Source organism: Poeciliopsis prolifica, unplaced genomic scaffold (assembly GCF_027474105.1).
Source record: "Poeciliopsis prolifica strain line A6 unplaced genomic scaffold, Auburn_PproV2 SCAFFOLD006, whole genome shotgun sequence".
Taxonomy (NCBI): Eukaryota; Metazoa; Chordata; class Actinopteri; order Cyprinodontiformes; family Poeciliidae; genus Poeciliopsis; species Poeciliopsis prolifica.
This window is the reverse complement of record NW_026562381.1, coordinates 12,342,230-12,366,478: the sequence shown is the minus strand read 5'-3', so window position 1 is coordinate 12,366,478 and position 24,249 is coordinate 12,342,230. Positions and strand designations below refer to the sequence as shown.

Here is a 24,249-nt window from a genome sequence, read left to right as displayed (position 1 = left end):
CCTTTGTTTCCTTCATTTTTTCTTTGTATTTTATCCTGAATTGCTGGACCACAAAAATGCCTCAATGTTGAACAGTTTAGAGAAAAAAATCTGTGTAAATAATGAAAAATAAAGGATAAATATAGTACAAATTTACAAATTGCTTTATATGTATTTGTCACTAATACATGATTTGGATGAAAAAAGCCACATGAGTTTTAAGAAACTAAAATTATGTGTAATAAAGTGTTTTTATTAATTGCATTTGTTTTCATACTGATTATACTATACTATTACTATACCATGGTGACATATTTGAATGTGGAAGAAAAAAACTGTTTTGCGTTGAATAAATATAACTTGTGAAGTGCACATTTCAGAGACTGAGGTCCAGACAAAAGTCAGGGAGCAAAAACAATCTTTAATACATCTGCAGACGGAGAGCAAAAATACACTGCATTAGGCGAAAATCATTCTGCTCTAACAAACTGTTGCATAGTTGCTTTATTCACCACTCTCTGCTAACAGAGGCGGAGGCTCAATCTTCTAAGACCAAACAAAAGAAAGAAAGGAAAACAGACGGAACAGTTCAACCTTGTACGCTCATTCACTATCATGTCTACGGGATGGAAAACTAAACACTTTATCTCCATGCTAGGAAGGCCATGGGAAAAACTGCAAGTTCCCAGATAACCCGTCTGGGAAACTTCAACAGACACATCTTGTTCAATTAGTTTGTACGCTCTCTGCAGCTGCACGAAAAAACATCTCGACTATGCTACACTGTATGATGCAAATAAAAGATTTTCTCTTTAAAGAAAAATCTACTTCACAAACTTCATTGAGGTCCAGGCATAAATTGAGGAGGACTTTATTTATTTATTTTCTTTTTCCAATGTTGTTTTCTTTTTCCTGGAATGTTTATATTCTCCCAAGGAAATGGGAATGAAGTGTAAATGCTGCAATCTCTTTAGAAAAACCTAAAATTTAAACATCTCTCATGCATAAAGCCAAGTGAGGAATTTAAAAAATGTACTTTGAAGGACTTACCACAAGGTGGCGCCACATCTCTTGTTAGATGAGGTTGGATAACTGAACTAAATCAGTGAAGTTTAGGATATACTGTTGCTCTGTCTGTCATGCTTTCAGTGTATGATTCGCATAATTTATCTAAATTCAACCAAACTGAAGTGCAGACAATAGCATCAGGTCTGTAACCCATCCATCCATCCATCCATCCATCCATCCATCCATCCATCCATCCATCCATCCATCCATCCATCCATCCATCCATCCATCCATCCATCCATCCATCCATCCATCCATCCATCCATCCATCCATCCATATTTATTTATTTATTATTTTATTTATTTATTTTCTGTTCACCCTTGTCCCTATTGGGGTCAGAGTTCACCCTGGACAGGTCGGCAGTCTGTCGCAGGTTTGTCCCCCACTATTCTTAATTTATTTGCCCATTTCAGAGAACAATATGTAAGGCATTAACAATAAGGTATAATGCTAATTATTTACATTATTTAAAGCACTCAAAGTTGAACTTACCCCCAAACTGTCTAATGTTTTTCACTATCTATGTTTTTCACAGGTCTTTCTACCTGTTGCCCTCACACCCTCTACCAATCATTCAATATGGTCAGTCAATACTCCAGACAATGATGCATTCAGGGACCTTGGGTGCTGATTCAGCATGCCAGCTAAAGATTTAGCTGTGGTATCATTTTCTGGTCTAGTGTATAAGATGAAACCCATCACTGACTGTGGAATCCCCCCACAGGGAGTCCAAAGTCCTCTCAAGTGTTAGCAACTATCGACTGCGGGCATTTTTATTTCCCTCAATCGTTTAGAGGCTAAATAATTCATGCTTGAGTAATTAACGCTGTCTACTTGATGCAACAGCTTCTCAATCTCCACGCCAGACAAGTATCAGGGTTCAGTAGTAGTAAATATGTTTGTTTATAACATGATTTCCAAACTTTCGGAGCTTTAAATAACAGACTTTTGGCACAGCTGATGTCTCCTGTTCAGCCTCAGTCAAACAACCCCTGCACTGCCTTCCCTGAGTCATATTTCTAAATGTAAATCTGTCGCTGAGCCTCATGGAGAGCATGTGGGCTTCATAATGTCATACTTTCCACACAGTCTAAGCCCAGTTTAACAGACGTGAGGACAACAACCTCTAAATGACTGGGCTTTTAGTCTTCAGTGAACAGAAAAAAAAAAAAACAGTTTTTCTCTGTAATGTGATGAAAAATCATAAAACGTGCATGCTGACTTGACTTTTCTATTTTTAGATAGAGTGGCTGTATGAATAAAGAAGATAATATGCAGTAATCTGTAGATATTTATTGATTAAAGAAGGCATGTCTGTCTTCCCTTGTTCTTTAGCAGTCAGGGAGTCTGAGTCGTCTCCAATTAGATTAGTCACCGCAGTGGAGGTCCGTGTCAGGGCCTCGCAGTGAGTGGAGTCTCTGATGCTCGCTCTCCTCTATTGATTGTTTCTGAGTTGCATCTCTTGGGATGTGGGGGAGTTCAGGCTGCCCAGGTTCACTTTTTTCAGTTTTACTTATTTTGTTTGTGTTTTTTTCACCAGGAACGTGTTGTCGTCTACAAACGCGTCATGTTTTGTTCTGGTAAAACCATTTTCTGTTTTTACCAGAGAATCAGATAAACTGCGCCACAGTAGGAAACACTGAGTTGGTGCTTTGCAAATCTGTCATGCACCTCAAAGTTTTGCACATACTTATTCATGTTATAATTGTTAGTCATTTTTGCTAGCAAAAATTTTAGAAAGCAATTTATTTAGTTTCTCCCACTTCAGAGTACAACTTTGTGTTGGTCTATCACTTAAAATGACACTTAAATAAGTTGGACTTTGGGGTTTCAAAATGTTAAAATGTAAAAATTTGATTATTTATTGACAGTATTAATTTCTTCACCTAAAGTGCAGTTAAGTTTTGACACCAGTGACTGAAGCTCCCTAATGGAAAATAGGCAGCTTCAGTCAAACAAAGTAAATATGGTCTAGTGTATAAGACCATATTTATATTTGGAGAAACTGTGATATTTAGAGAAATATTACAGTTTGGAGAAATATCTCTTCAAGGGACATCTGCAAACTAGAAATTCTATTATTCTAGATTATTACAAGACAATCTATACAATCTCACTCAGTGGTAAAATAAAAACAAAGTCTTTAAATTAGTTTATATCAAAAGACATGCTAACATTGCTGTCAGAAAAAAAGGCTTATTTTAAAATGGGAATGAAAGATTGAAGCTTAAAATGACTGCACATACTTTATCACCTTCCCTCAGGCTATTTTGTATAATTAGCTAAATGCTCTGGTGCAAAAGATGGATTCCTGTTAATTACTTGCATTGTCACGCTGTGATGAAGAGTTGCTTTTCGAACGCTGCAATCCCAGGGTGAACAAATGTCATACCTTCAGCTCCAAACCTTTAAAATCAACGACTCACACATGATTTAATAGAAGCAGCAAATAGTTTTGTTTTTTAATTGACATATTTTTAATTTACACAATACAATAACCTACACAGCACCCGATTTTATGGCTGCATGGTTAAAATTAGACCAGGAGAAACCTGAAAATCTCCTTCTCCCTATGCGGCGTTTGGCATCAGTAGGTAGGATATGGTTCCTTTTAAGAGGAAGCACCCTTTGGCAGGCCCAGGCTCAGCAGGAGCGGCCATCTGCCTCGTCCGGTTAAGGTGAACTCAGAGCACAGAAAAAGCGATGAGCAGAGAAAAAACGCATGCAACAAAAGAAAAGCTTACTGTTTTGGTCTGATGACCTCAAATCTGAAGCATGCAGCCAAATTCAAGCCCGTTCACTGAGCTGATAAGTTTTAGACATAAAGCACTTTTGGAAATTGTTTTCCCTAGAAGGTATTGTCTGAATTTTATTTATTCCTTTAGGCTTAGAAAGTTGTTCTTATGTTTTGGTCTTTTAGCTTGTGATCCTTTGCTACATGATTTTAACAATCGTCTTGGAGACTCAACCAGCAAAACAGCTGAATCACCGAGCTTTTAAGCCAGTGGTTCCCAAAGATTTTCTGATCAATATATTTGATTTATAGTCGTTGATGATTATGCTTGATGATTTTGATGATGGCATTTGACAAAATGTTTTATAAATAGTCATGATTGAAAACTATCATATTATGTTTATCTCATGTAAAGCTCTATGAAATGGCTTGGAAAATAAACCTGACTTGACTTGGGCACAGGCTTACAGAAAGGCCTTGGCGGCCAGGTTTTTAGCATTAGCGTCACTGTCATGTTGTTCCAGATAAAGAACAACTTCTTCGTCTGGTTGATTTTCTCCTGCACCTGAGGCTAAACCACGTTGTTTTCAGCTCCTGAAGCTTTATCATTTTTATTAGCAATGAAATTATTGCCATTGACGTTTTGTGCAGAGGGCTGAGGAGAGTTCTGTTCTCCTAGCTGTCATCCAGCATATCCCGCTGCAGCTGCTGAGTCAGAGTTTATATTGCTGAGAAAATCGAGATATGTTAAATTACTCTGGTAGAGTCTACTTATAAAAGTACAGAAATGGAACAGTTTGACAGATATGAAAAGATATTTTAAAACCACCAGGTGATTCTCAAAGCGCTAATAGTGGAAAACCTGATGTTGTGTAGCTGATCAGTGGAAGACTGATGCATCTCTTGGCTTCTGTATCTTCACCCCACACATTGCTTATGATTCACTCTTAAATATTTATTGCTGACAGGTAGGAAAGCAGCTGAAGCCTGAAGAAAAGCTTTGAAAAGTGTCCAGAAAGCCAAAAACGAACCATTCTAACACACCTGGGTTATTGTTTCAATTAATTAAATTTTATTGTAGTTTAGCTGTATTTATCTTCCTGAAAATTCTGTGTCTGTTTTGTCATTTTGTGACTCTTCAAGCCTGGATAACAATAGAGAGACATTAAAGATTAAGCTTCAATCTTCAAAATATGCATTTAAAGAGCTAGAATTAAGAAAATTAAGAAATATCTTGCAAACATGAAATGTTTGCAGTTCAGACTGAATTTGTTTATGTCCTTCCTCTTCAGAGGATCCTTCCAAAATTAATATTCAAAACTAAGTCTGTCTGGTCTCCCAACAAATACATTTTAGAAAACTTGACAAACCCGTCACTTTTTACTGAAGTTGATTGTTGAACTGAACATTTTGGCAGAGGGGTGCACTAAAAGTGTAATTATTTTATCATTTTATATTCAAAAACTAAAAGTGGAGCTGCGCTATCGAGACTTCCGAACAACACTCCTCTTTTAAGGTTGTGCAGTAATATCCACAGGGATCTCTTTGGAGGATGAGAGTCCCTCAAGGCAAACGCCTACTTCACCCTCCTCTTGATGAATCATTGACAGTAATGTGATATTTCAGATAGCTTGCTACATGAATTAATGATTTATTTCTGACTTTAAAGCTGCATATTCTATGTCCTGTCGCACAAATGCCCTTTTGCATAAAATGAATTATTTTTTGTTGTCCTGAAGAAAGTTTTACTGCGTTTTGAAAGTATTCATACTGCTCTTCTTTATTATTGAAGAAGTGCTGTTGAAAAAAATCCAATAGGAGTCCAATGTGAAGAGGAAGCACAAACAGCTATAACAAATCAAACCATTTATGGCAATAAACTAACTTTGCACTTCACTCTGAACATACACTGAGTTGGAAGCATCATGCTGTGGAGTTACTTCTGCAAGAACAGGGAAAGAAATCAAAGTTAAAGAGAAAATGGAGTCAGCTAAATGCAAGGGAAGACCTGTTGATGAAAGCTGTGCATACTTTGGTGAAAACTTCATTCAGTGGATGTGGATCGCTGCTGTGAAACACAATACACAAACTACACTTTTATTTGGTTATTTTTGTTTAAATTTATGCATCTTATATGTGTCATCAAGTCAGACAATGACCTGAATATGTGAAGGTTTCACTTGTTACATTTATTTAGGGGTATAAGAGTTAATATGAATGCATACCAATATTTTCAGATTTTTATTGGCAAAATAATGTAAATCAAAACTATGTATCTTCTTGCATTTCACTAAATTATAGCTTTGTGTTGGACACATAATATCTTATCAAATGTGTTGAAGTCTGTAGTTTTAAAGTGGCAAAACGTAAAAAACAAATACATTTACATGGTACTGTAAGTAAAATCAGTGACTCATTTAAATTTATTTTACTTAATTATAAATAAATGAGGTGTCAGTTAGTGAATTTTAATTTAGTTTAAGTCATCGTCAGTGAAAGGTTAGTGTGCCAGTGAGCTATCGATATTCGTTTCCTAATTTTAGGATGTTAGAAAACACGATAGCACAAACTGACTGTATCTAATGTAAGTGAGCAGAGCTCATGTTTCCTCATAGTGTTCTGATGATACATTTATACTGTGTGTTCATGAAAAATGAAAGCTCAGATCCACTCTTGGTGCTGTGTGCTGTGATGCAGCCAGGCTGACAGTCGCTGGCGGCTTTGTGATGTTCAGCCACCATTAATGAAAAGTGGGGCTCCCACCGCTTCTGGTCACAATATGCCCTCAAAGCTCTGTTGTTTTCTCGATTGATGTCAGAAACACAAATTTACACCAAAAAAATATATATTGAAGTGGACAAATTGGGTAGAAATGGGTGAGTCGTCACACTAATAAACATGCTTCAGGTAGTAATTATTTACTGACATGTGGATGGCGGTTTGATGTGGGTCAGAGGCTGCAGATGTGGCTCATATTCTGACATGATGGCTCTAAAAACGTGATCTTGGGAGCTGCTATGTCACTTATCTGACATATGGGAGAGAAATATGACAGCTTTAGTTACATTTTGACTCTGACCAGCAATAATTTTTAATTTTCTGGCTTTTCCAGACTTTTGAAATGTTGAGAAAGTAAAACATTGTTTTCTATAATGTGGATGAAGTCATACATTTGTTTATTAAAATACACAGATGTGTATGCCACCTTTACTATATTTTTATTTTCAAGTCTGAATTTGGTTCTGTTGCACATCATTACTCCATATTGTTTATTTATAATGAATAAGTGGACATGGCATGCAGTATTTTAACCCAGTCCATGTCTATGACTTTAAGCGTTGTTTTCAAATCTCATATTTTAATGTAAATTTTTTTCTATGAGTCTACTTGTGTCTTTGATAAAATGGACGACGATTATGAAATCTCTGTCTTCTTGTAACTGTGTAACTCTGGCTGTATTTAGACGTGATGTGATTGATTATGAAAACTTTTCATTTCTGCCTCCCAGCAGATACTAATTCCCCAAGCTGTCCTTGACCTCACTGATTAAAGCTGGAAACTGTTGTCATTAGCTGCACTCGTGTAGGAGAAGCAGTCTGATTATCTCATCAGCGCCACCCTGAGTGTGAATACAGTGGGCACTTTTTGTTTAATTTGATAGCTAACCGATAACAGCAATAACCAAGTGGTCACCAAAAGCTTGCTCCTGAAAAAGAACTTTAAGTTTATCCACTTTAATCATTTTGGCTTCTCTATGCAATGGTTTGAATTTTAAGTAAAGTTTCAAAGTGTTTTACACCATAAAAAAACATAATATTGTGTTTTTAATGGCTGAAAAAGGTGATAAGAAACAACATCAGCAGCCAGCTTCAAGTTCTTCTGGTGGGTTTTATTCTTTAACATTTTTGTTTATTGACCTCCCTGTCATAAATCTAAAATCTTACTGGTTTCACATCTGCACTTCATTAGACCAAACAGGTCAAACTAAACGACAAAATCTAAACAAAGAAACAGAAATCAGAATATTAGTCTAGTTTACAACCTCATTTACATAACTAAATGGTCTGAAAAATTAAACATTTAATGTGGGGAAACTCAAAAGGAAAATCAAACAGTACAAATAAATAAATAATAAAAAAAAAACACTTCAATATATTAGTCTCATGTTCTACTATTGTTAGCTTTAAGAGAGAAAAAAAAACAAATATATGAATGGATGTAAACTTCAACATAATCCTTCTGAGATTAAACCATAAACAAGTGAGTGAAGCAAAGTTACAACAGATTGTTTAATCTTTTAAATTAAACAATTTGAAAGATTAAATTATAAATATATTTAAGAGCCAAGTGATAAACTTGACCACATTACCCCAAAAACATTAACCAATTATGTCACAAGCAATAAACATTTCAATTTGTCAAACCATCAAGCAAATACATCAAATATATTGATCAATGTTCCAGTTATTAATCAAAAGCATCTTTATGCCTTTTAGCCTTGATTTCAAGAAATTCAGTGTTACTGAGGAGTTTTCCTGTTTTTCAATTTTCTTGAAGTTTGTTTCCCAACAACAGCAAATTAAATTGTTTCTTCACTGTTAATTTAGCCTCATTAAATATGTACCCAGTTCAAAGTGCAGACGAAATGTGTGAACACTTCATGCAACTTAAAGCTGATTTTAACATGTGCCTTGCGATTCAACACAGATGAATTTGTCAGTTTGGCAGATTCCAGCTCTTTAAATAGTTCAGAGGAAATGCCAACACTTGTGTACCTCAAATCATAATCCTGCAGCTCTCTCACACAAAGAACACATTGTGCTCAGAAATGCCCAGTTATTCTCATTCCTCTGTCTTTATGTCAGTCCTGCAGTATGATACCATCCCCTCCGTTTCAGTAGAAGTTGGTCCATCCATTGATTTTGTGATTTTCTTTCAGCAGTTGCATCTTCTTTCACTAATGCCAGTACATTTCTATTTGTCTCAGAATGCTGTTTGATAAAAGATACTGGAGTTAAGGATTTTAAAATCTCCAGGGAATGCCTTGAAACTTTTTAACTTTCTTGAAAACATCCCTTCCCCACTGAGAAAAATAGTTAATGCACTCATCCACTCATTGCTCATGTGATTAGAAATTTATTTTGCTCACAAAATGTTTTACAGTCCTTTTCCTTGTTGTTTCTGACACTGAAGATGAAGATAATTTGAGTTATTTTCGCCATTGAAACATTGAAAGACTAGACAATTTCAGTCCTAAAATTTAAGTTGGTAATTGCTTTCTTGAGAAATTATGTCTTGATTCTGCAGTAAATCTCATAATTTAGAAGAGCCAAACATCTGACGACAGACATACAGTGTGATGCATACAAACTTATAACTTTCATATTAAGTTTGTATAACATACACACAGTGCTAAATTATTTTAAACCATTATCAGACTTTTAAGATATTTCTCTGACATTGCTAATCATTTTGAAGGACATTGTCTGTTACTTAAAAATTATAATATTGCAAGCACTCAAACTTGTCTTAATGCGTGTGGAATAACGAGCTGAAAGCATTGTCATGGTTATCTGGCTGAAATATCGCAATCAGCAGCTCAAAACAAGTGATTCAGAGTTATTTTGTGACATGGGTGGACATTGCCTGGGAATGACAGAGTGTGAGTCAGGACCTTGCCACTGCTGAATCAAACATGCCGCTGGGCTTTGCTTTAAACAGACTGAGGAAGGACGCAGCTCTGCTGGAAAGGTCAAAACAGGTCACAGGCCATGGACACAGAGGGATCACAATCCAGTGACATTTACACTCCCTAACCCTCACATTTTATGCACTAGTTTGTGCAAGTGTCCATCTTGTGAGGCAGATCTCTGCACTACTGCAGTGTTTAAGTTACTCTGCATAGACTTTTTTTTGTCTTATAACCCGGGTCAAGTCAAATGCAACTTAAACTCCAAATTTTTTTATTTATTTTTTTAATCCAGCTTAGGTCATTCTTTTAATCCAGAGACCAAAGAAAGTATCTTTATGTAAAATCTGCACTTTCATTTAAGTGTCCTTAGACAAATGGAAGAAGATCTGAGCATGTCAAGAAAGCTCAAAGAGTTTCAAGTTTCTTCTAAAAATAACAGATCTTGCAACCTTCCAACTACAGGTCTGTTTCCTTGTACACCACTGAGTAGCACAGACCTGCTCAACCTGGAGATGTCACATCACCTCTGAACATATCCAGCTGGGATTGGACTGGACTTCTGGATCAAAGTTAAAACTTTGCTATGAGTTGGCTTCTGACGTCAACATAGAAGCTCTAATGACAAGTCGAAGTGAACTTTCCATGCGTGACGTTACTTTATGAAACTGGAGACTTTAACAGGAAGGTTCAGCTGCAGCTTCCAGGCTTCTCTGAAGTGTAAAGGTAAGGACTTTATAACAATCATACCCTTCAAAATCAAATGTGAATGTAATTATAATTTAATCAAATTTGATCACACAAAGTGAATAATTATCAGTGTGTGGTAATAAATGGTCAAATTGCTGCTGCATACTTTCTGTAAAATTAATCCAACTTATATTGGATGTAGTTTGTGTCCTGTAGATCAGCATGCTTGGGTCAGTTGTAGTTTGTTTTTGTTTGCTTCTTTCCTATTTAGCTGTAAAACTAAATACAAAACTCTAATCGAGCTTCCACAAAGTTGTATCCAATGATATCACAGAAGGGGGGAATAATTAATTGAGTCCATCCATTTGTACTACGCTTTCTTTCATATTTTTATGTTTCTAATCCCACTTCTCCTTCCCCTTGTCTGCCTACAGTGTTTACTATTTTCAGCTTGACTTGTGTGCCTCTTGGTTTCTGTACCAGTTTGCTTTTTAAAATCATTACATTTTGTGAAATTTCACAGTGGAAATTCAGACTTTATGAACCCAATGTATCAGTGTAAATTGGTTTTGGAAAAATACACCAGTGGAAAATTTATTGACAGCTAACATACATTACTTAACGACTATTGCTGTGGGATATGAAGATGCCAACCTACTATAAGATGCAATTCAACCCAAATGTTGACTGTTTCCATAAGCAAACATTAAGAGTCAGTACAGGTGGATGTGAATGTGAATAAACTGATTCACATATTTACAGATTGACACCCTCCATGAGGAGTACAAGCCATAAAAGATGCTGGCTATTAATAGTGATGTATCCAAGCATATTAATGGAAAGTTGATTGGGAGAAGCAATGTGGACACTCTTGAGAGAAAAAAGCTGGGGGAGATTTATAAAGCCTTGAGTCAGCAGTTTGAGAGCCGCAACAAGACGTGCCCCGGACTTGGATTTCATTCCTTGTGTGTAACACTCGTGAACCAGAGTCGATCTCAGAAGCCATCTGCTGGTTTTGTTTGCATTTTATTAAGTCTGTGGTCTGAGCAGCTGTCTACCAGGAAACTTTAGATCGCTTCATTCTACCCTGTGCGGATGAGCTTTACAGAGGCACAGATTTCATTTTCCAGCATAACTTGGCTCCGGCCTACATTTTCAAAACCATCATTACCAAGTTTAATGACTCGGTTATCGCTGTGCTTTGCTGGCCGGCAAATTTGCTTGGCCTAAATCCCACAGAGCATGTATGGAGTATAGTCAAGAGGAACACGACAGACACCAGGGCAACCAATGCAAATAAGCCAAAGGCTGATATTAAAGTAAAATGGGCTTCTGAACCTTTAAGCCAGGGGTGTCAACATCCAGTCCTCGAGGGCTGGTGTCCTGCAACTTTTAGATGTGCCTCTGCTGCACCACACTTGAATAGAATAATTAGTTTTTTAGCAAAGCTCTGGAGAACTGATCTGTACAAGGAGGAGGTAATTAAGCCATTTCATTCCTGTGTTTTGTACCAGTGGCAAGATCGAAAAATCGCAGGGCAGCGGCCCTCAAGGACTGGAGTTTTACACCCCTGCTTTAAGCTATCAACACATTGGTATAATAAATCACATGTCTGAGGGGATAAATTATATGGCACATAGATAATATACTAGAACCCTGATATTTCAGTATTGCATTAATTGTTGTAAATTCTTTTTAAGTAAAAGCTTCAACTGTGCATACAATGAATCTTTATAAGACATGAGCTTATTGAGCTTAAATTACACAAAGTGATACCTTTTTGCTTTAAGCTTGAGATGCAGCTACTTAGGCCTGATTTCCGAACTTTAGGCACCTGACAGGTCACAGGTTTTACAGTATGAACTGGTAACACTGTGATAAAACACAGTTCTTAAATTGTCTATCTTGTGTTTTATTTCGCATTATATAAGTCAGAGCCACTGCTTTGCATTGTAAGTTCTGCCTCTGCTAAAGCCAGTGTTTGGAGAATGCGCAGCCTGGATGTGAATGGGAAAACGCAATGCTCCGCCACTGAGGCGACTGAATGAGAGCAACAGCAAGATGGTGCGCGCCATGCAGCAGCAGCAGCAGCAGCAGCTCAACCCCCTGCTGTAATTCTTCACCGCATCGACAGCACGGCGCACACACACGCCGCTTTTATGGATGGGACAGCTCGTTTACATCCCAGCAGTGATACTGAGGTCCAAAAACCAACGTCCGCTGCGTGAATCGGCGCTGAAACGGGCGGAGCGCTCTCACTTTGTGTGTCCTGTTGATTGTGCCTGCTGAGCGTTCAGAAGAGCAGGACAGAGACAAAAAAAAAAGAGGCAGACGCCAAAAACAAAAAGCTGGTGGCAGGAGCTGCGCTGGATGGCATTCCTCTCTGGGTTTGTTAGGTGGTGAGCGTCACTGTTTTGACTTCAGAGCCTCTTGGGGGGAGAAAGGCTGCGCTCCATTTAGCAGCTTTTTTTCTTCTTTTTTTTAATCTGCTCTGGTCCTTTGTCACAGTAGGTTGTGATTTTTTTTCTTTTTTTTCTTTTTGGTACATAACAGGATTCATGGTGGAAGCGCTTCCTTTCATCAATGTGCATTGATGTAGCAGAAAACGTGGAGGAGATAAGGTAGGCACCGAGATGCTCACAGTTCTGGTTCCGGATGTTTCATGAAACTGTGCTGCTCCTTTTGTCTTGTGACATGTGAGTGTGTGCAGAGTGCAGCAAGAGTTGGATGTTTTCATTGATACCTAATTGAACTGAATTGGGTTGCATCTCCCACTGTCCTTTGTTAGGCTTCATGATGTGTCTGTCACCAAACGCTGCTGTGGAAAATAAAACTATGTGACTCATCGGCATTTCTCTCCTCACAGAACCCTTATCTCTGGGAACGATTTCACTGAGGACGGTCAGCAAATAGGGGGATTTCGATTTTTACCTAAATCGGGAATTACACATCCAAACTGGGATCTATGAGCGGAAAAGTGGCGAAGGCTAAAGAAGACAAGGATGCTTCCAAGGGTAAGAGACGAGCCTTGCCTTGCACGGACTGCTTTCATCCCTGATGGGGAACATGCACCAATTCACCCCCCCTGCATGCTCGAATCCCCCTCTGAGGTTGTAGAGCAGCCGCTGGACGGGGAACCATCCCCAGCATGATGCATTCGGGTTGCGAGAGCAAATGCATTTGCTTCTGCAGGCCTACATGCTGCACACTAGTTTTAGAGCACATGCTTTAATTGTATTCACAAACGTGGGCAATTTGGTCAATAAATCCTTCTGTAGACCTGGCTGCCTTCTCATGGAATAGAAATACATCTACAGTAATGTTTCTAACGCTGGAGTGGTAATTATTTCATCCTTTTGTGTTGCTGGCATCCTGTTGAAAGGTCCTTTTGTGTTTCTCGCTCTCGCCGTCACTGCAGTGTGAGATCTCGTAGCCCGAACCTGTGATCTGTGACGCAACATATCTATATTTAATAATAATAATAATAATAATAATAATAATAATTAAAGTGCTTTTACATTGCCACAGAGACAAGGATGTCAGAGAAACATGGCAGGACTAATTAGTGGACCTGTTTCATCCACACCATGTTTTTGCGCAACAGAAAAGTCTGTTGCTCCTTTTCTGTTTTCTTTTAAACTCATGAAACTTATAAAATATATATGCTCACGGTGATAATTATTTTCAAGAGGACGTACCTTTATTTCCCAGAACTTTAAAGCAGCACTGTAAGCTGTTGAACGTCACCGATAAGTATTTAGACGCTTATCAAAAAATTAGTAAATTAGTTTTTGATTTCAAAGTGCGATGCAATAAAGCAACATTAGTGATGTGGTACCGGAGCAAGCGCTGTTTATTTACATACATAAATGTAAGTGGGGCTCCTTTTGTCACCTTCCGGATCAGTTTGATGTGTTCACAACAAATCAATAACCTAAGTGGCTTAAATTGGCAGCGCAACTACAAGAGAGTAATGTGACTTGTTGATATTATTATGAAGGCTATAACACACAAATATCTACAGTGCAAGCCAGATACACATTTTTTTTCACTATCTGATGTTAAATTAAGAATAACGTTTGGCTGATTTAGGTCAGTTGGTTATTTCTAACTGTTAAATGACAGAAAATGATCAGATTGTTCTTTTTTAAATTGAATTTCAAATGTTTGCATGTCACGATATTAAATTCTGACTCTCTGGTTGAGGACACCATGGCTGTGCAGGCTTCTTATAGGTTAATTCACACAATTTGTGAAAACCTTAGATTCTGGCTGTTAGTCCAATGATTGAAAAACCACTGAGAGGAATAGATAATTTCTTAAAAAGAGTATAAATATACTCTTCAAATTAACTTGGCAATAAAGAGTTTCATTTTTGGAAATTTGTATAGAAAAAAACAATATTCTCTTCCAATTTACAGTTGTATATGAAATGTGGTGACGCAAGACGTGAAGGATGACCAAATTAGAAATTTATGGATGTGGTGAAAAAGTACGATGACAGAAGAAGACAGATAATCTGCTGTGCGACCAAAAAAACGAACAAGAAGAAAAATAATTTTTTAACACTATTTATTCCCATGAAAACAACATATTAATGCTCACAGCAACTCTAATTTATCATCATCTGTAACTCTACAAAGTACGTCATCTGTCTGCTGCTCCTTAAATCTAGCCAAACTTGGACTGACTGAGTTGAAATTAAACTCCAGAAAAAGAAGAAGAAGTTTGAGATAAACTAAGGCACAGACAGTTTTTCAAGGGATAGCAGTTCCTAAAAGATACCAAACGAAGGTAAAAGCTGAGTTTCCCTACTGTTTTCTAAATTTAGAAAAAAAGCCCTTAGCTTTCACCCCAGTGATCAGTGACGTGATCACTGGGGTGAAAGCTGCCTTCATCATGGACTTGAATGGCACACAAGCAGGGACTTACATGGAGAAAACCACTCCTGACCCTGCCAATGCTGGCAACCACCCGGCCTGCAAATTATTTCAGAGAAACAGTCCATTAAACCAGAAGCACCTGCCATCTCTGTGGCAGTTTTTCTTGGCCTACACTGGCTTCTAACTCTCCCACTCTTTCATAGCAGAATAAATAACCTATTTTCAAAACATTTATCACTCACTAGCTGCTAAAATTACCCTCAAATTTCAACCATCATTGTTGTTTAAATAATAGATTAACTTTGTAATGAATCTTGTATGCAGTTATTAAAGCCAGTAACTGATTTGCCATAATTCACCTTCACAGTCAGTCTCACAATCCATCTTAGTTTCCGCAGAACTAAAATGGACTTGGCAGAAGAATAAGTGAGTGGTTTTAGATTCTGTAATAAAAATGTTATTAAATATATCAGCAGGAACTCGTGATCATCTATAATGTTTCTGTATGATTTCACACAGGGGACTAAATCAGAAAACCTTCACAGTTCTTTTGCTCCAACTATAATAATACTCAAGTCATCCGCTTTGTTCATAACCTTTATTTAACCACTCCTGTACAAGAATTTGGGCTATCCAACAGCACAACAAAATAAAAACAAGACGATTTCAACCTTTAAAACATTTTAAATATATTATACTTTGATAAAACAAATTACATAAAACATCTATAGCTAGAGGTTTTTGTCTTCTTGTCATTCACGAGAGATTTAAAACTGTTGGGTGAAACCTTCTCTTCAGTCTTTAGATGTTTCTGTAATTGGTTTCAGTAATGAAGATTTAAAAGCTTTCTTTCCCAGGTCTGTCCTAATCCTTGTTTCATACAGAGAAATAATATCCTGGTTACAAAGACTGGAACCACTTGAACGTTTCCTCACTAACCATTTTCTCAGTAGTGGTTCCAGTAATAATCATGTCAAAAAGACATACCAGTGTTTTAAGTTTTGAGACAAATGGCTCTCTTCACCTCTCAGAAAATTGGCTGCCTATCTTTTGCAGGAGGAAGCTGAAACCTGGTGGGGTGGAGGGGGATGTGGTGAGTCTGGGCTGCGGTATCAACATCAGTGAATCATGTTGTGTTAGTTTTCTCTGTCCTTGTGAAGCTAAGCTGTGCAGACAAAGTGATGTGTCAAAGTGAACAGGACGTACACGCTCTGAGCTTCATGTCTCTTCTCGCTCAGAACCCACAGATAGATAACGTCCATATATGCAATTTAATAGTTATGCACTGAAGCATTTTGCATCAGTTATGCAGGACTTTTCACTCTGCTTCTCCTCACTGTAGTCTCACATTACATAAGATCAAGCCTATCCCGATTTATGAACCTTTTTATTATTAGTTTTGCTGATTAACAGGTAATTAATTTAACACTAATAAATTAGTGTTAAATTCTGCACATTCTTCTGTGCAGAGCCAGCCCAAGGCATAAGCAAACTGAGGAGCCATTTTGGACCCCAGAGCCCTCTCAGTGGAGCTGATTTTATTTTTTTTTAGTAATAATTTGTCATTATAATGTCAAAAACCACACAATTTCATTATGAACTGAGTTGTTTTTACAGTAATGTGTAAGTAAAAATTATTTTATTGATCAAAAGAAAACAAATAATTAAACAATAATTAAAACTTCTCAATGTTTGTCCAGCAAAATGTTTTTACATCAGGCAACACGGCTGCTACATGGATGAGCTGCTCTATGCTGTGGTTGGGAATCTGTTGTTTGCTGCTGAGCATAATCATTCTGTGGCTAAAACAAACATTATTTTTACATCAACTTCTAAGTTATGTGAAAATCATTTGAAGGCTCAGAATTAGTCCAGTACCAGTACTGGTCCACATTTTCAGGGGAGAAAGATTCACCTGGTATAAATTAAATATTTAGCTATTGGAGTAACGCTTAAGAAAAATGTATTTAATCAATGAATGTCACCAATTGCAGTTTTCTGGGTGATCCCTGGTTACCAATCTTTAGAAAGTCTGACTTGGTGATTTAGATTTTAGTTCTAAATTATTTTTTTGTCTGGAATGTTGCTACATATAGCAAAAAAGTCGGTGAGTTGGCAACAGTGGGGTGAATATTGTTAAACATGCAGACCTGACCTGGTGAGTCGATCTGTCAGTCAAACCTCTCACTGTAGAGCAGAAGAGGACAGAGGACTGATTTTTAAACCCTTGTTCATGAAGATAAGATCAGGGGATACGATCAGCTTCACATGTAAGTATCAGCAGATCACGATCCCCCAAAATTAAGAAACTCGTTTTCCAGTAATCGACTGGCCAATAAATCAGTTGGCCAATAAATGTATCCTATTACACATGTATTTGATGTAAACAGCCCTGCCAGAGATGCAATAAGTTTACAGCAGGTGTGGGAATGATCTAATGTTTGGACTGCTGATTGCAGCCAGTCCACATTGTTAGCAGAACTAGAGGGCCCCAAAACCACATTTTGTGGAGCCCTCTAGCCCCCTGGAGGGCTTTTCCCTCTACCCCCAGAACAGTCTTGAACCGGCCCTACTACCTTCGGTCATTCTACTCCAGCCTCATCCCTGTGCAGTGTGCTGATATACTCCCCTCCTGGGCTCCAAGTGTCAGCCAGCCGATTCACGGCTGCCCTAAACTGCAGATATGAGCAAATCACGGGGCATAAGTCTCGCATATTTGCTGGCAGATTAATTCGGTGCAAGAAAAGCCATTGAATCAATGGATGGCCAGAGAGAAGTTTGTAGCTGCTTCATTAATCACAATGGAGGCGGCTCTGCCCCCCAGAACACTGACACCTGCTCTAATCTCATCAGCAGAACTGCACACAGTGTCATTAGGACCCTGGTTTGCTCTTTGAGGAGATACTGTGAGTAGCCTGTGGTCAAAGTAATAATTAAGAGAAGATTTTACGGTGTAATCATTAAGATGCAGGATTAGATGTCAGCACCCGAGCTGCCAGGCTTAATTTAACTCTAAGGTCTTGCAAAAAGTTTAAAACACAGTTCCTGCGTCCCTGAATGTGGAAGTTTCTTGAAGTTTTGATGCTTTATGTTTCAGCCTCAAAAGCTTAAATGGATTTATTTGGGATGATACGTGATTGATCAATGCTAAGCTGTGCATATGCAAAAACACAGTGTTTTTGTCAAGCTTTTAGTGCAAATATCTTTGTACACATGAAACACTTACTTAAAAGTAACTTTTCATCAAGAAATAGAAACTTGTTTTAAGTTAATTATAAAATATGCTAAGGTTTTAATGTGGAAAAACCCAATATAGTATGGACAGTTTTGCAATACATATTCCATAGTATTTTTGTGGTTTTGTAAATTGCTCCAGTGAAATTTGAATAGAGCATGTAGCAAAATCAAAAAAAAAAAAAATTGTAAGATGTTCACTCATGCATGCAGCACATTTTCTTTCCTTCATTTATCTTGTTAATCCTGTTTAGCATCAGTGGGTGGGAGCATTTCTAGAGTCTGTTCGTAGCTGAGAAGAAGCTCAGTAAACTCTGGACAGGTCATCAGTCAATTAGTGTTCTTCTTGTCACTTAACAGTTTGTGAAACTACAAATAAATTAGGATAATTTAACTGTCTCACCAAGCTATTATGTTACTTTGTGTAAGGATTTACTGTCAGGAATTGTTTTGCAAATTACATCAAGATATGTTTACAGATCAGTGTTTGTTCTGTTCCATTTCATGAGGTTTGCCGGATTTAGCCGGTGTGTTTGGAAAGAACGTGATATATTTCCAATGACAGGGCGGTGAAATCGTTCCCTGTCAGATTCCTTCCTGGTACTGACGCAGATCTGATGATCATGCCTGGAGGAAACAGTCTCTGAGTGGCGTCAGGGATCTGCCACGCTCCATCTCTCAGCTGTGTGCCGATTGCTTTGAGACCGAGGACCCATCTCTGTCAGTGACCCAGCGTGGCCTTAGATCAGTGTGTTATAGTTCCAGTTTTTGTTTTGTCTGGATGAAATGCATCCAGAAATCTTCTGATACAGCACAGTTCTTCATTGCACAATGATAAGTTCCTGGATTAGAAATGGTTCGTTTTTTGTCTGACGTCATCATTGCTGAAGTGTTCCCTCCATAAAAGCTCTAATGCATTAGTCAGCTTAATAATCCACAAAGCTGCATGGCTTCTGAGGTGAAAGGCTTTGCGAGTTGTCCTCAGTTGAAATTTCAACATGCTTCCTGTAGTTGTTAATTTGTAGGGGCTGAAGAACAGGGTTTAAATTATTTCTAGTTATTCCTTCAAGCTTTTTTCTGTTAAATGTCTTCATTATCTTCATCATCTCTATACTTATTTTCTAATCTTAACAACTGAAAATAAAGGAAAGAGGTCAATAGTTAATAAAAAATAGGCTATTTAAAAGGTCTGGTAATATCATTGCAACAAATGTATTGCTGTGTTTTTCTGACCAGGTGAAGAAAGTCTTCCTCCTTCCTAAATGTGCATCAATGGCTTTTACCTTTGAGACATGAAGGGAACTTTTAAACTTACCTTAAAGCTGCACTATGTTTGTCTGTTAACATTTAAAAAAAAAGTTTGACTCTTAAAACTGTTGACTGTATAATATGAAACAAGTAATCTGTGGAAAAATTGAACTACTGTGCCTCCTCCCTGTGGTTTATTTATGCTATATTCATAACTTAGCTGCTCACAATCAGCAATAACCAACAGAAGCCAGGGGAAGTGTCTTAATGCTGACAATCAATCTCATGTATGTGCTCCAGCTATGATGACGGCAGAGAAACAACTTCTCGTAACATGACTGGCCATGGTAACTAGCCTGTGTTAGTTTTTTATTATGTTATACAAAACTAAAACACTGATTTTAGTTTTAATCAGTGTGAAACACTCCATCTACCCAAATGATGATTGTGTGTTGAGCTTTTCTGCTTCAGATTTATCAGAGGTCGTTGAGGTTCTTCAAAGCTGATTATAATGATCTAATTATTTACCTGAATTGATTCATTATAATAATTGTGGATCCAAACTAAAAAAATACAGTGGGATTTTCTGATACCTGTACGCTTTGGATTACTGCAATTTACTTTCAGATATGCACTTCAGAATATAATCTCATCTAAATATAATCCTCCATAATTGTTGTTACACGTGTCAAACTGGCAAATAACAACACATTAATCCTCAAGGTCAGTATTGTGAACTCAGTGGTGGCCCGATTTGCTCCCTGTCCTACAATGGTACAGGGCAAATTGAGGTTGGAGATGAGTTGCAGATTAGAGTTTTTGTAAAGGTGAAAAGTTGAAGCATTTCTATGCTGAACCAGAAATATTGGCAGAAAAATGGTTTCTAAACTACTCCCTATATGCTGCAGTGAATAATTTTGGGGGCTTTTTCTTTTGACTCAGTTTGAAACGCACAAACTACAGTATTACTTGTAATGACTTTTTATAGGTGTGCAGCAAGCAAACTGTATTTATCAATGTTGCACTGAACTGACTTCAAATCATATTACTGTACTTTGATGCTAAAATCAGCCAGTCTTCAGGGTTTTGTGATGGTCTTCTGGGCTATGAAAAATTTAATTCCCTGAATTATAGATATGCAAATGCTCCAAGCTGGTCAGAAGCATGTACAACTCCAAATTGTGCATTTGGTTTCATGGAGGAAAGTCGTAAATTCTGAGGGCTGTAGTTGAAATAGAAAATGCGTCTGTAAGACTGTTCTGGCTGCACTTGTGAAGATGTACAGTCCACACATATACCTTTTCCAGGGTAACATTTTGCATAAAATTGCACATTGATAGTGGACTACATTATTGCAGGAAACTTTTGGCACTTTGTCAGACTTGCATTATATAATTATGTCACCTCATGCACTGTACAGTTGAAGTTTCTGGTGCATGCGCAGAAACCTCCCATATTCCTGGTATAATTCTGCAGATTGTAAAGCACACCCAGATGCAGATCTGATACATGTGGGAGTATCAGTTTGCTGAGATGGTGTAGAAAGTAGCAGGAAAAATCCTGACTAAAATCAATATTATCACAACTTCACAGACAGTTAAATCGTATTTACCAATTTTCTGCAATTCAAAATAGATTTGCAGAATTGAATGTCAAGGTGGGAAAGTGCCCTGAGGCTTTCTACTGTATTTGACACATAAACTGAAACTCCTTGTCTTGCTGCTGTTGGAATCAGAGTTTTAGGGTGTATTCAGACCAACCCAGGATTAGATTCCTGAATCAGACTCTTATTCATTTGTCATGAAAGTCCGAGTTTTTGGGGAGGTCTGAATGCAAATTTGAATTCCAAAACGGACTGAAAAATCGAACTCTGATCCACCTGAAAACCTGGGTCTCAGTCCTGAAGTGGACTCTAAAATGGTAGAAAACCTGTCTGAATGCAATCTGACTAGAGACCATTTCAAAAGCAGGAAGTTAGCAGGTCATTCTGGTCAATATATTACTCTCTGCTCTGCGGGTTAACGAAGATGTTGTGTCGGTTGTCATATCAACGAGTTTGTGTGCCAACACTAAGAAAGAAAAAGCAGACTATAAATGATCTTAAGTTGCTTTACAACTTTTTATCAGCTTATTGTCCCATTGCTGTGGTGCGCTGCAGCTGCTGTAATTTTTAAACCTTTAATAAATGACAAGAGATGATCTAATTGGCTCGTTAGTTTGAACATTGAATCATCAAATAGGATGGAGGAATTTGCTTAGTCCTCTCTTGCATCTAAATAGAAATCAAATTGATTTATATCAAGGGAGAAAACTTACAAACATCAGCAATTTTCTCAGCTTTCATGCAAGTCTTGTTTATAGAAGTTGGGTAAGAAATAAAGGCGCTTTGATCATTTTTGTGCTTTTTGCTCATCCCACGTTGCCTGGTTTAGTGGACAGACTCACTGCATAGTAATGGCGCCTGCAAGAGCGTTGTTAGCGTTAGCGGTTAACAGACAATGTCCAAACCAGTAATGCATATGAAAGAAGAAACCCTACAACCTCTAAAATCCGACACTGCTCTGTTTTTGTTTACTTTTTTGTGAAGAATATAGTTGCGCTGGTTTTCTTCAGAGGTTGTGTGTCGATTCCTTCAGTAGTTCTTGGAGCAGCGCCCCCACAGGTGACGGGGCAACAGGTTTTGTCAGTTAGAGTTTGTCGTTTGACAAGTGCAGTGCGAATGCGAACTAGAGTTCTGAAAATGTAACAAATGTTACAATTTTGGTCCCCAATCGAACCGAGTCTACCGTATTATCCGGTCTGAATGCACCCTTAACATTTTGCATGGATTAATAAATAGTCATCATAAAAGTATTAAGTCAGTTTCAGTCCTTCAAGGCTCGATGTCTAACAGTTGCTTGAAGTTTGTCAAGATTTGAAAGGCTACTAAGGTGGGGTAAGAAAAAGAAAACTATTGGCAATAAACAAGATATTTGGCTGGAACAGAACAGGTCTGGGAGTCTGGCCAGCAGGCCTCTGTGGTGAAGATGATGGGGCCAAATGATGGCCTCGGGATGTAAGTATAGAGCAGATTGCTTCCTTCCAGTTTCCTAACCTCTTCTCACCTTAAGGCAGGATTTCAAAAGTCTTCTGAATTCACAGATGTTCTTTAATAACAGGCAGTTAAAAGCAGATTTTTATGTAAAGCTTTAGTATAAGATGATTGATGTTCAACAGTAATTCCTGACATTTCCTGATGCAGTGATGAAGGTGTGAACAAACTAAAAGGTGAAAAAGCTCTATTTTGACCTGAAAGGAAGATGCAACCAAACGTTGCATCTGATCTTACTGGCTTAAATCTTGACAACATTGTGTTCTCTGTATCAGCAGGCACACCCTGCTCTCTCAAAACACGCAGTGAGTAGTTAACAGGATTATCCGCTTCCTGGTCTTCTCCAGTCCTGCAGCTGATTTCACAAGCAGGTTACAGGCGACGCATCACTTCAGTTTGCATCAGTGTTTCATCTAACAAGAGCACTGGACCTATAAAAAGAAACTTCACAACCCTGGAAAACAGGATCCTGAACTGACCTGATGGACTATTAGATAAAATTGATTTTAAAATGAAAACAGTAAAAATGACATTATGAAAGATCTATTTGTAAATTCATCCAGTTAAAATTGTCCAAAAGCTGGATGTGTGATATTTAAATTGTGTTTTCTACATCGGAAAAATAAACAGTCTAAATCTAAGCTGTGTAGAAAGTGTAACACAATTTCATGTTGCTTTGACACACATCAGCTTGAACACAGACTTACACTGTGGACTTAGACATTGTTTTCCGTGCGAATTGAACATTGCTTTACATTAAAATAAATGTTAATTGAATATGAATTAGATATACATCTTTTTCTCATTCCCTTAGTGGTCAGAGCAAATTAAAGTCATTGTTGCAGGAAAACATTTATTTAGGTGCATTGTCAGAAAAAAAGATCACTCACATATCTTAGAGAAACAAAAGCAATTTATTAATGAGCTGAAGCTTTGCCTTTTAAAGTTGTTCATGGACGTTGATGGAAACTGGAGGTGTTAAAATAGTGCAGCAGTTTGCTTATTAATTAAAGACTGACTGCGATGAAGTCCCTCTGCAGTGACTCTGCACTCCAGACGATAAACATACTACGGATGCCGCTTTAACGTCTCTCAGTAAATTGATCTCTTGGTTTTTTATTAGCTCAAACTATTTTTATAACTGTTGAGTAGAGGTGCAATGATGAAGGCAGCTCATAAAAATGGAAGATTCACAACTTTCATTCCACAAGAACAGGCTGAAAATGTTTTCAAAGATATTTTTGTAAAAATGTAAACTCTACGTTATAAATGTTTCACAAACTACTGTCTGTGTTTTTATACTTTTTCAAACCTGAGATGATCCCAATGCTTAAAAACTTTTCAAACATAATTTCATTTTCTTATTTTAAAAAATTAAAGGTTTCACATGTTTTTTTCAAAGACTGCTCGGTGTAGTTCAGTTCAGGTTTGATTATTCTAAGTACATTATGTCTTGCTTTTTTTTCCTTTACCTTTACAACTTTGTGTTTACTTTGTACTGAATTTTAGGTATATTATGTGTTTGTTGAGAATCTGATTTGTGTTGCAGTGTTTAGTTTGGTAGTCAGGTTATATTTCTGGAGTTATGGTTAGTTCTGTTTAGTGATTGTTTAGGTTGCTGGTTTCTGTTTC

The 24,249-nt window shown here is 37.5% G+C and overlaps 1 protein-coding gene across 3 annotated transcripts in view; it reads left to right on the top strand.

Moving 5' to 3' along the window:
- The first annotated feature begins 9,970 nt into the window (after positions 1 to 9,970).
- LOC129360513 (fibroblast growth factor 13) overlaps positions 9,971 to 24,249 on the top strand; it is a 92,930-nt gene continuing 78,651 nt past the window's right edge. The window contains exons 1-3 of one of the 3 annotated variants that reach the window (XM_055030806.1): positions 9,971 to 10,197; positions 12,715 to 12,782; positions 13,028 to 13,175. In XM_055030806.1, coding sequence (XP_054886781.1) covers positions 13,127 to 13,175 — 49 coding nt within the window. In that variant the 5' untranslated portion in view covers positions 9,971 to 10,197; positions 12,715 to 12,782; positions 13,028 to 13,126. Of the gene's footprint in view, positions 10,198 to 12,176; positions 12,783 to 13,027; positions 13,176 to 24,249 lie in introns of those variants that run through there. The other 2 variants (XM_055030807.1, XM_055030808.1) reach the window with 2 other exon arrangements.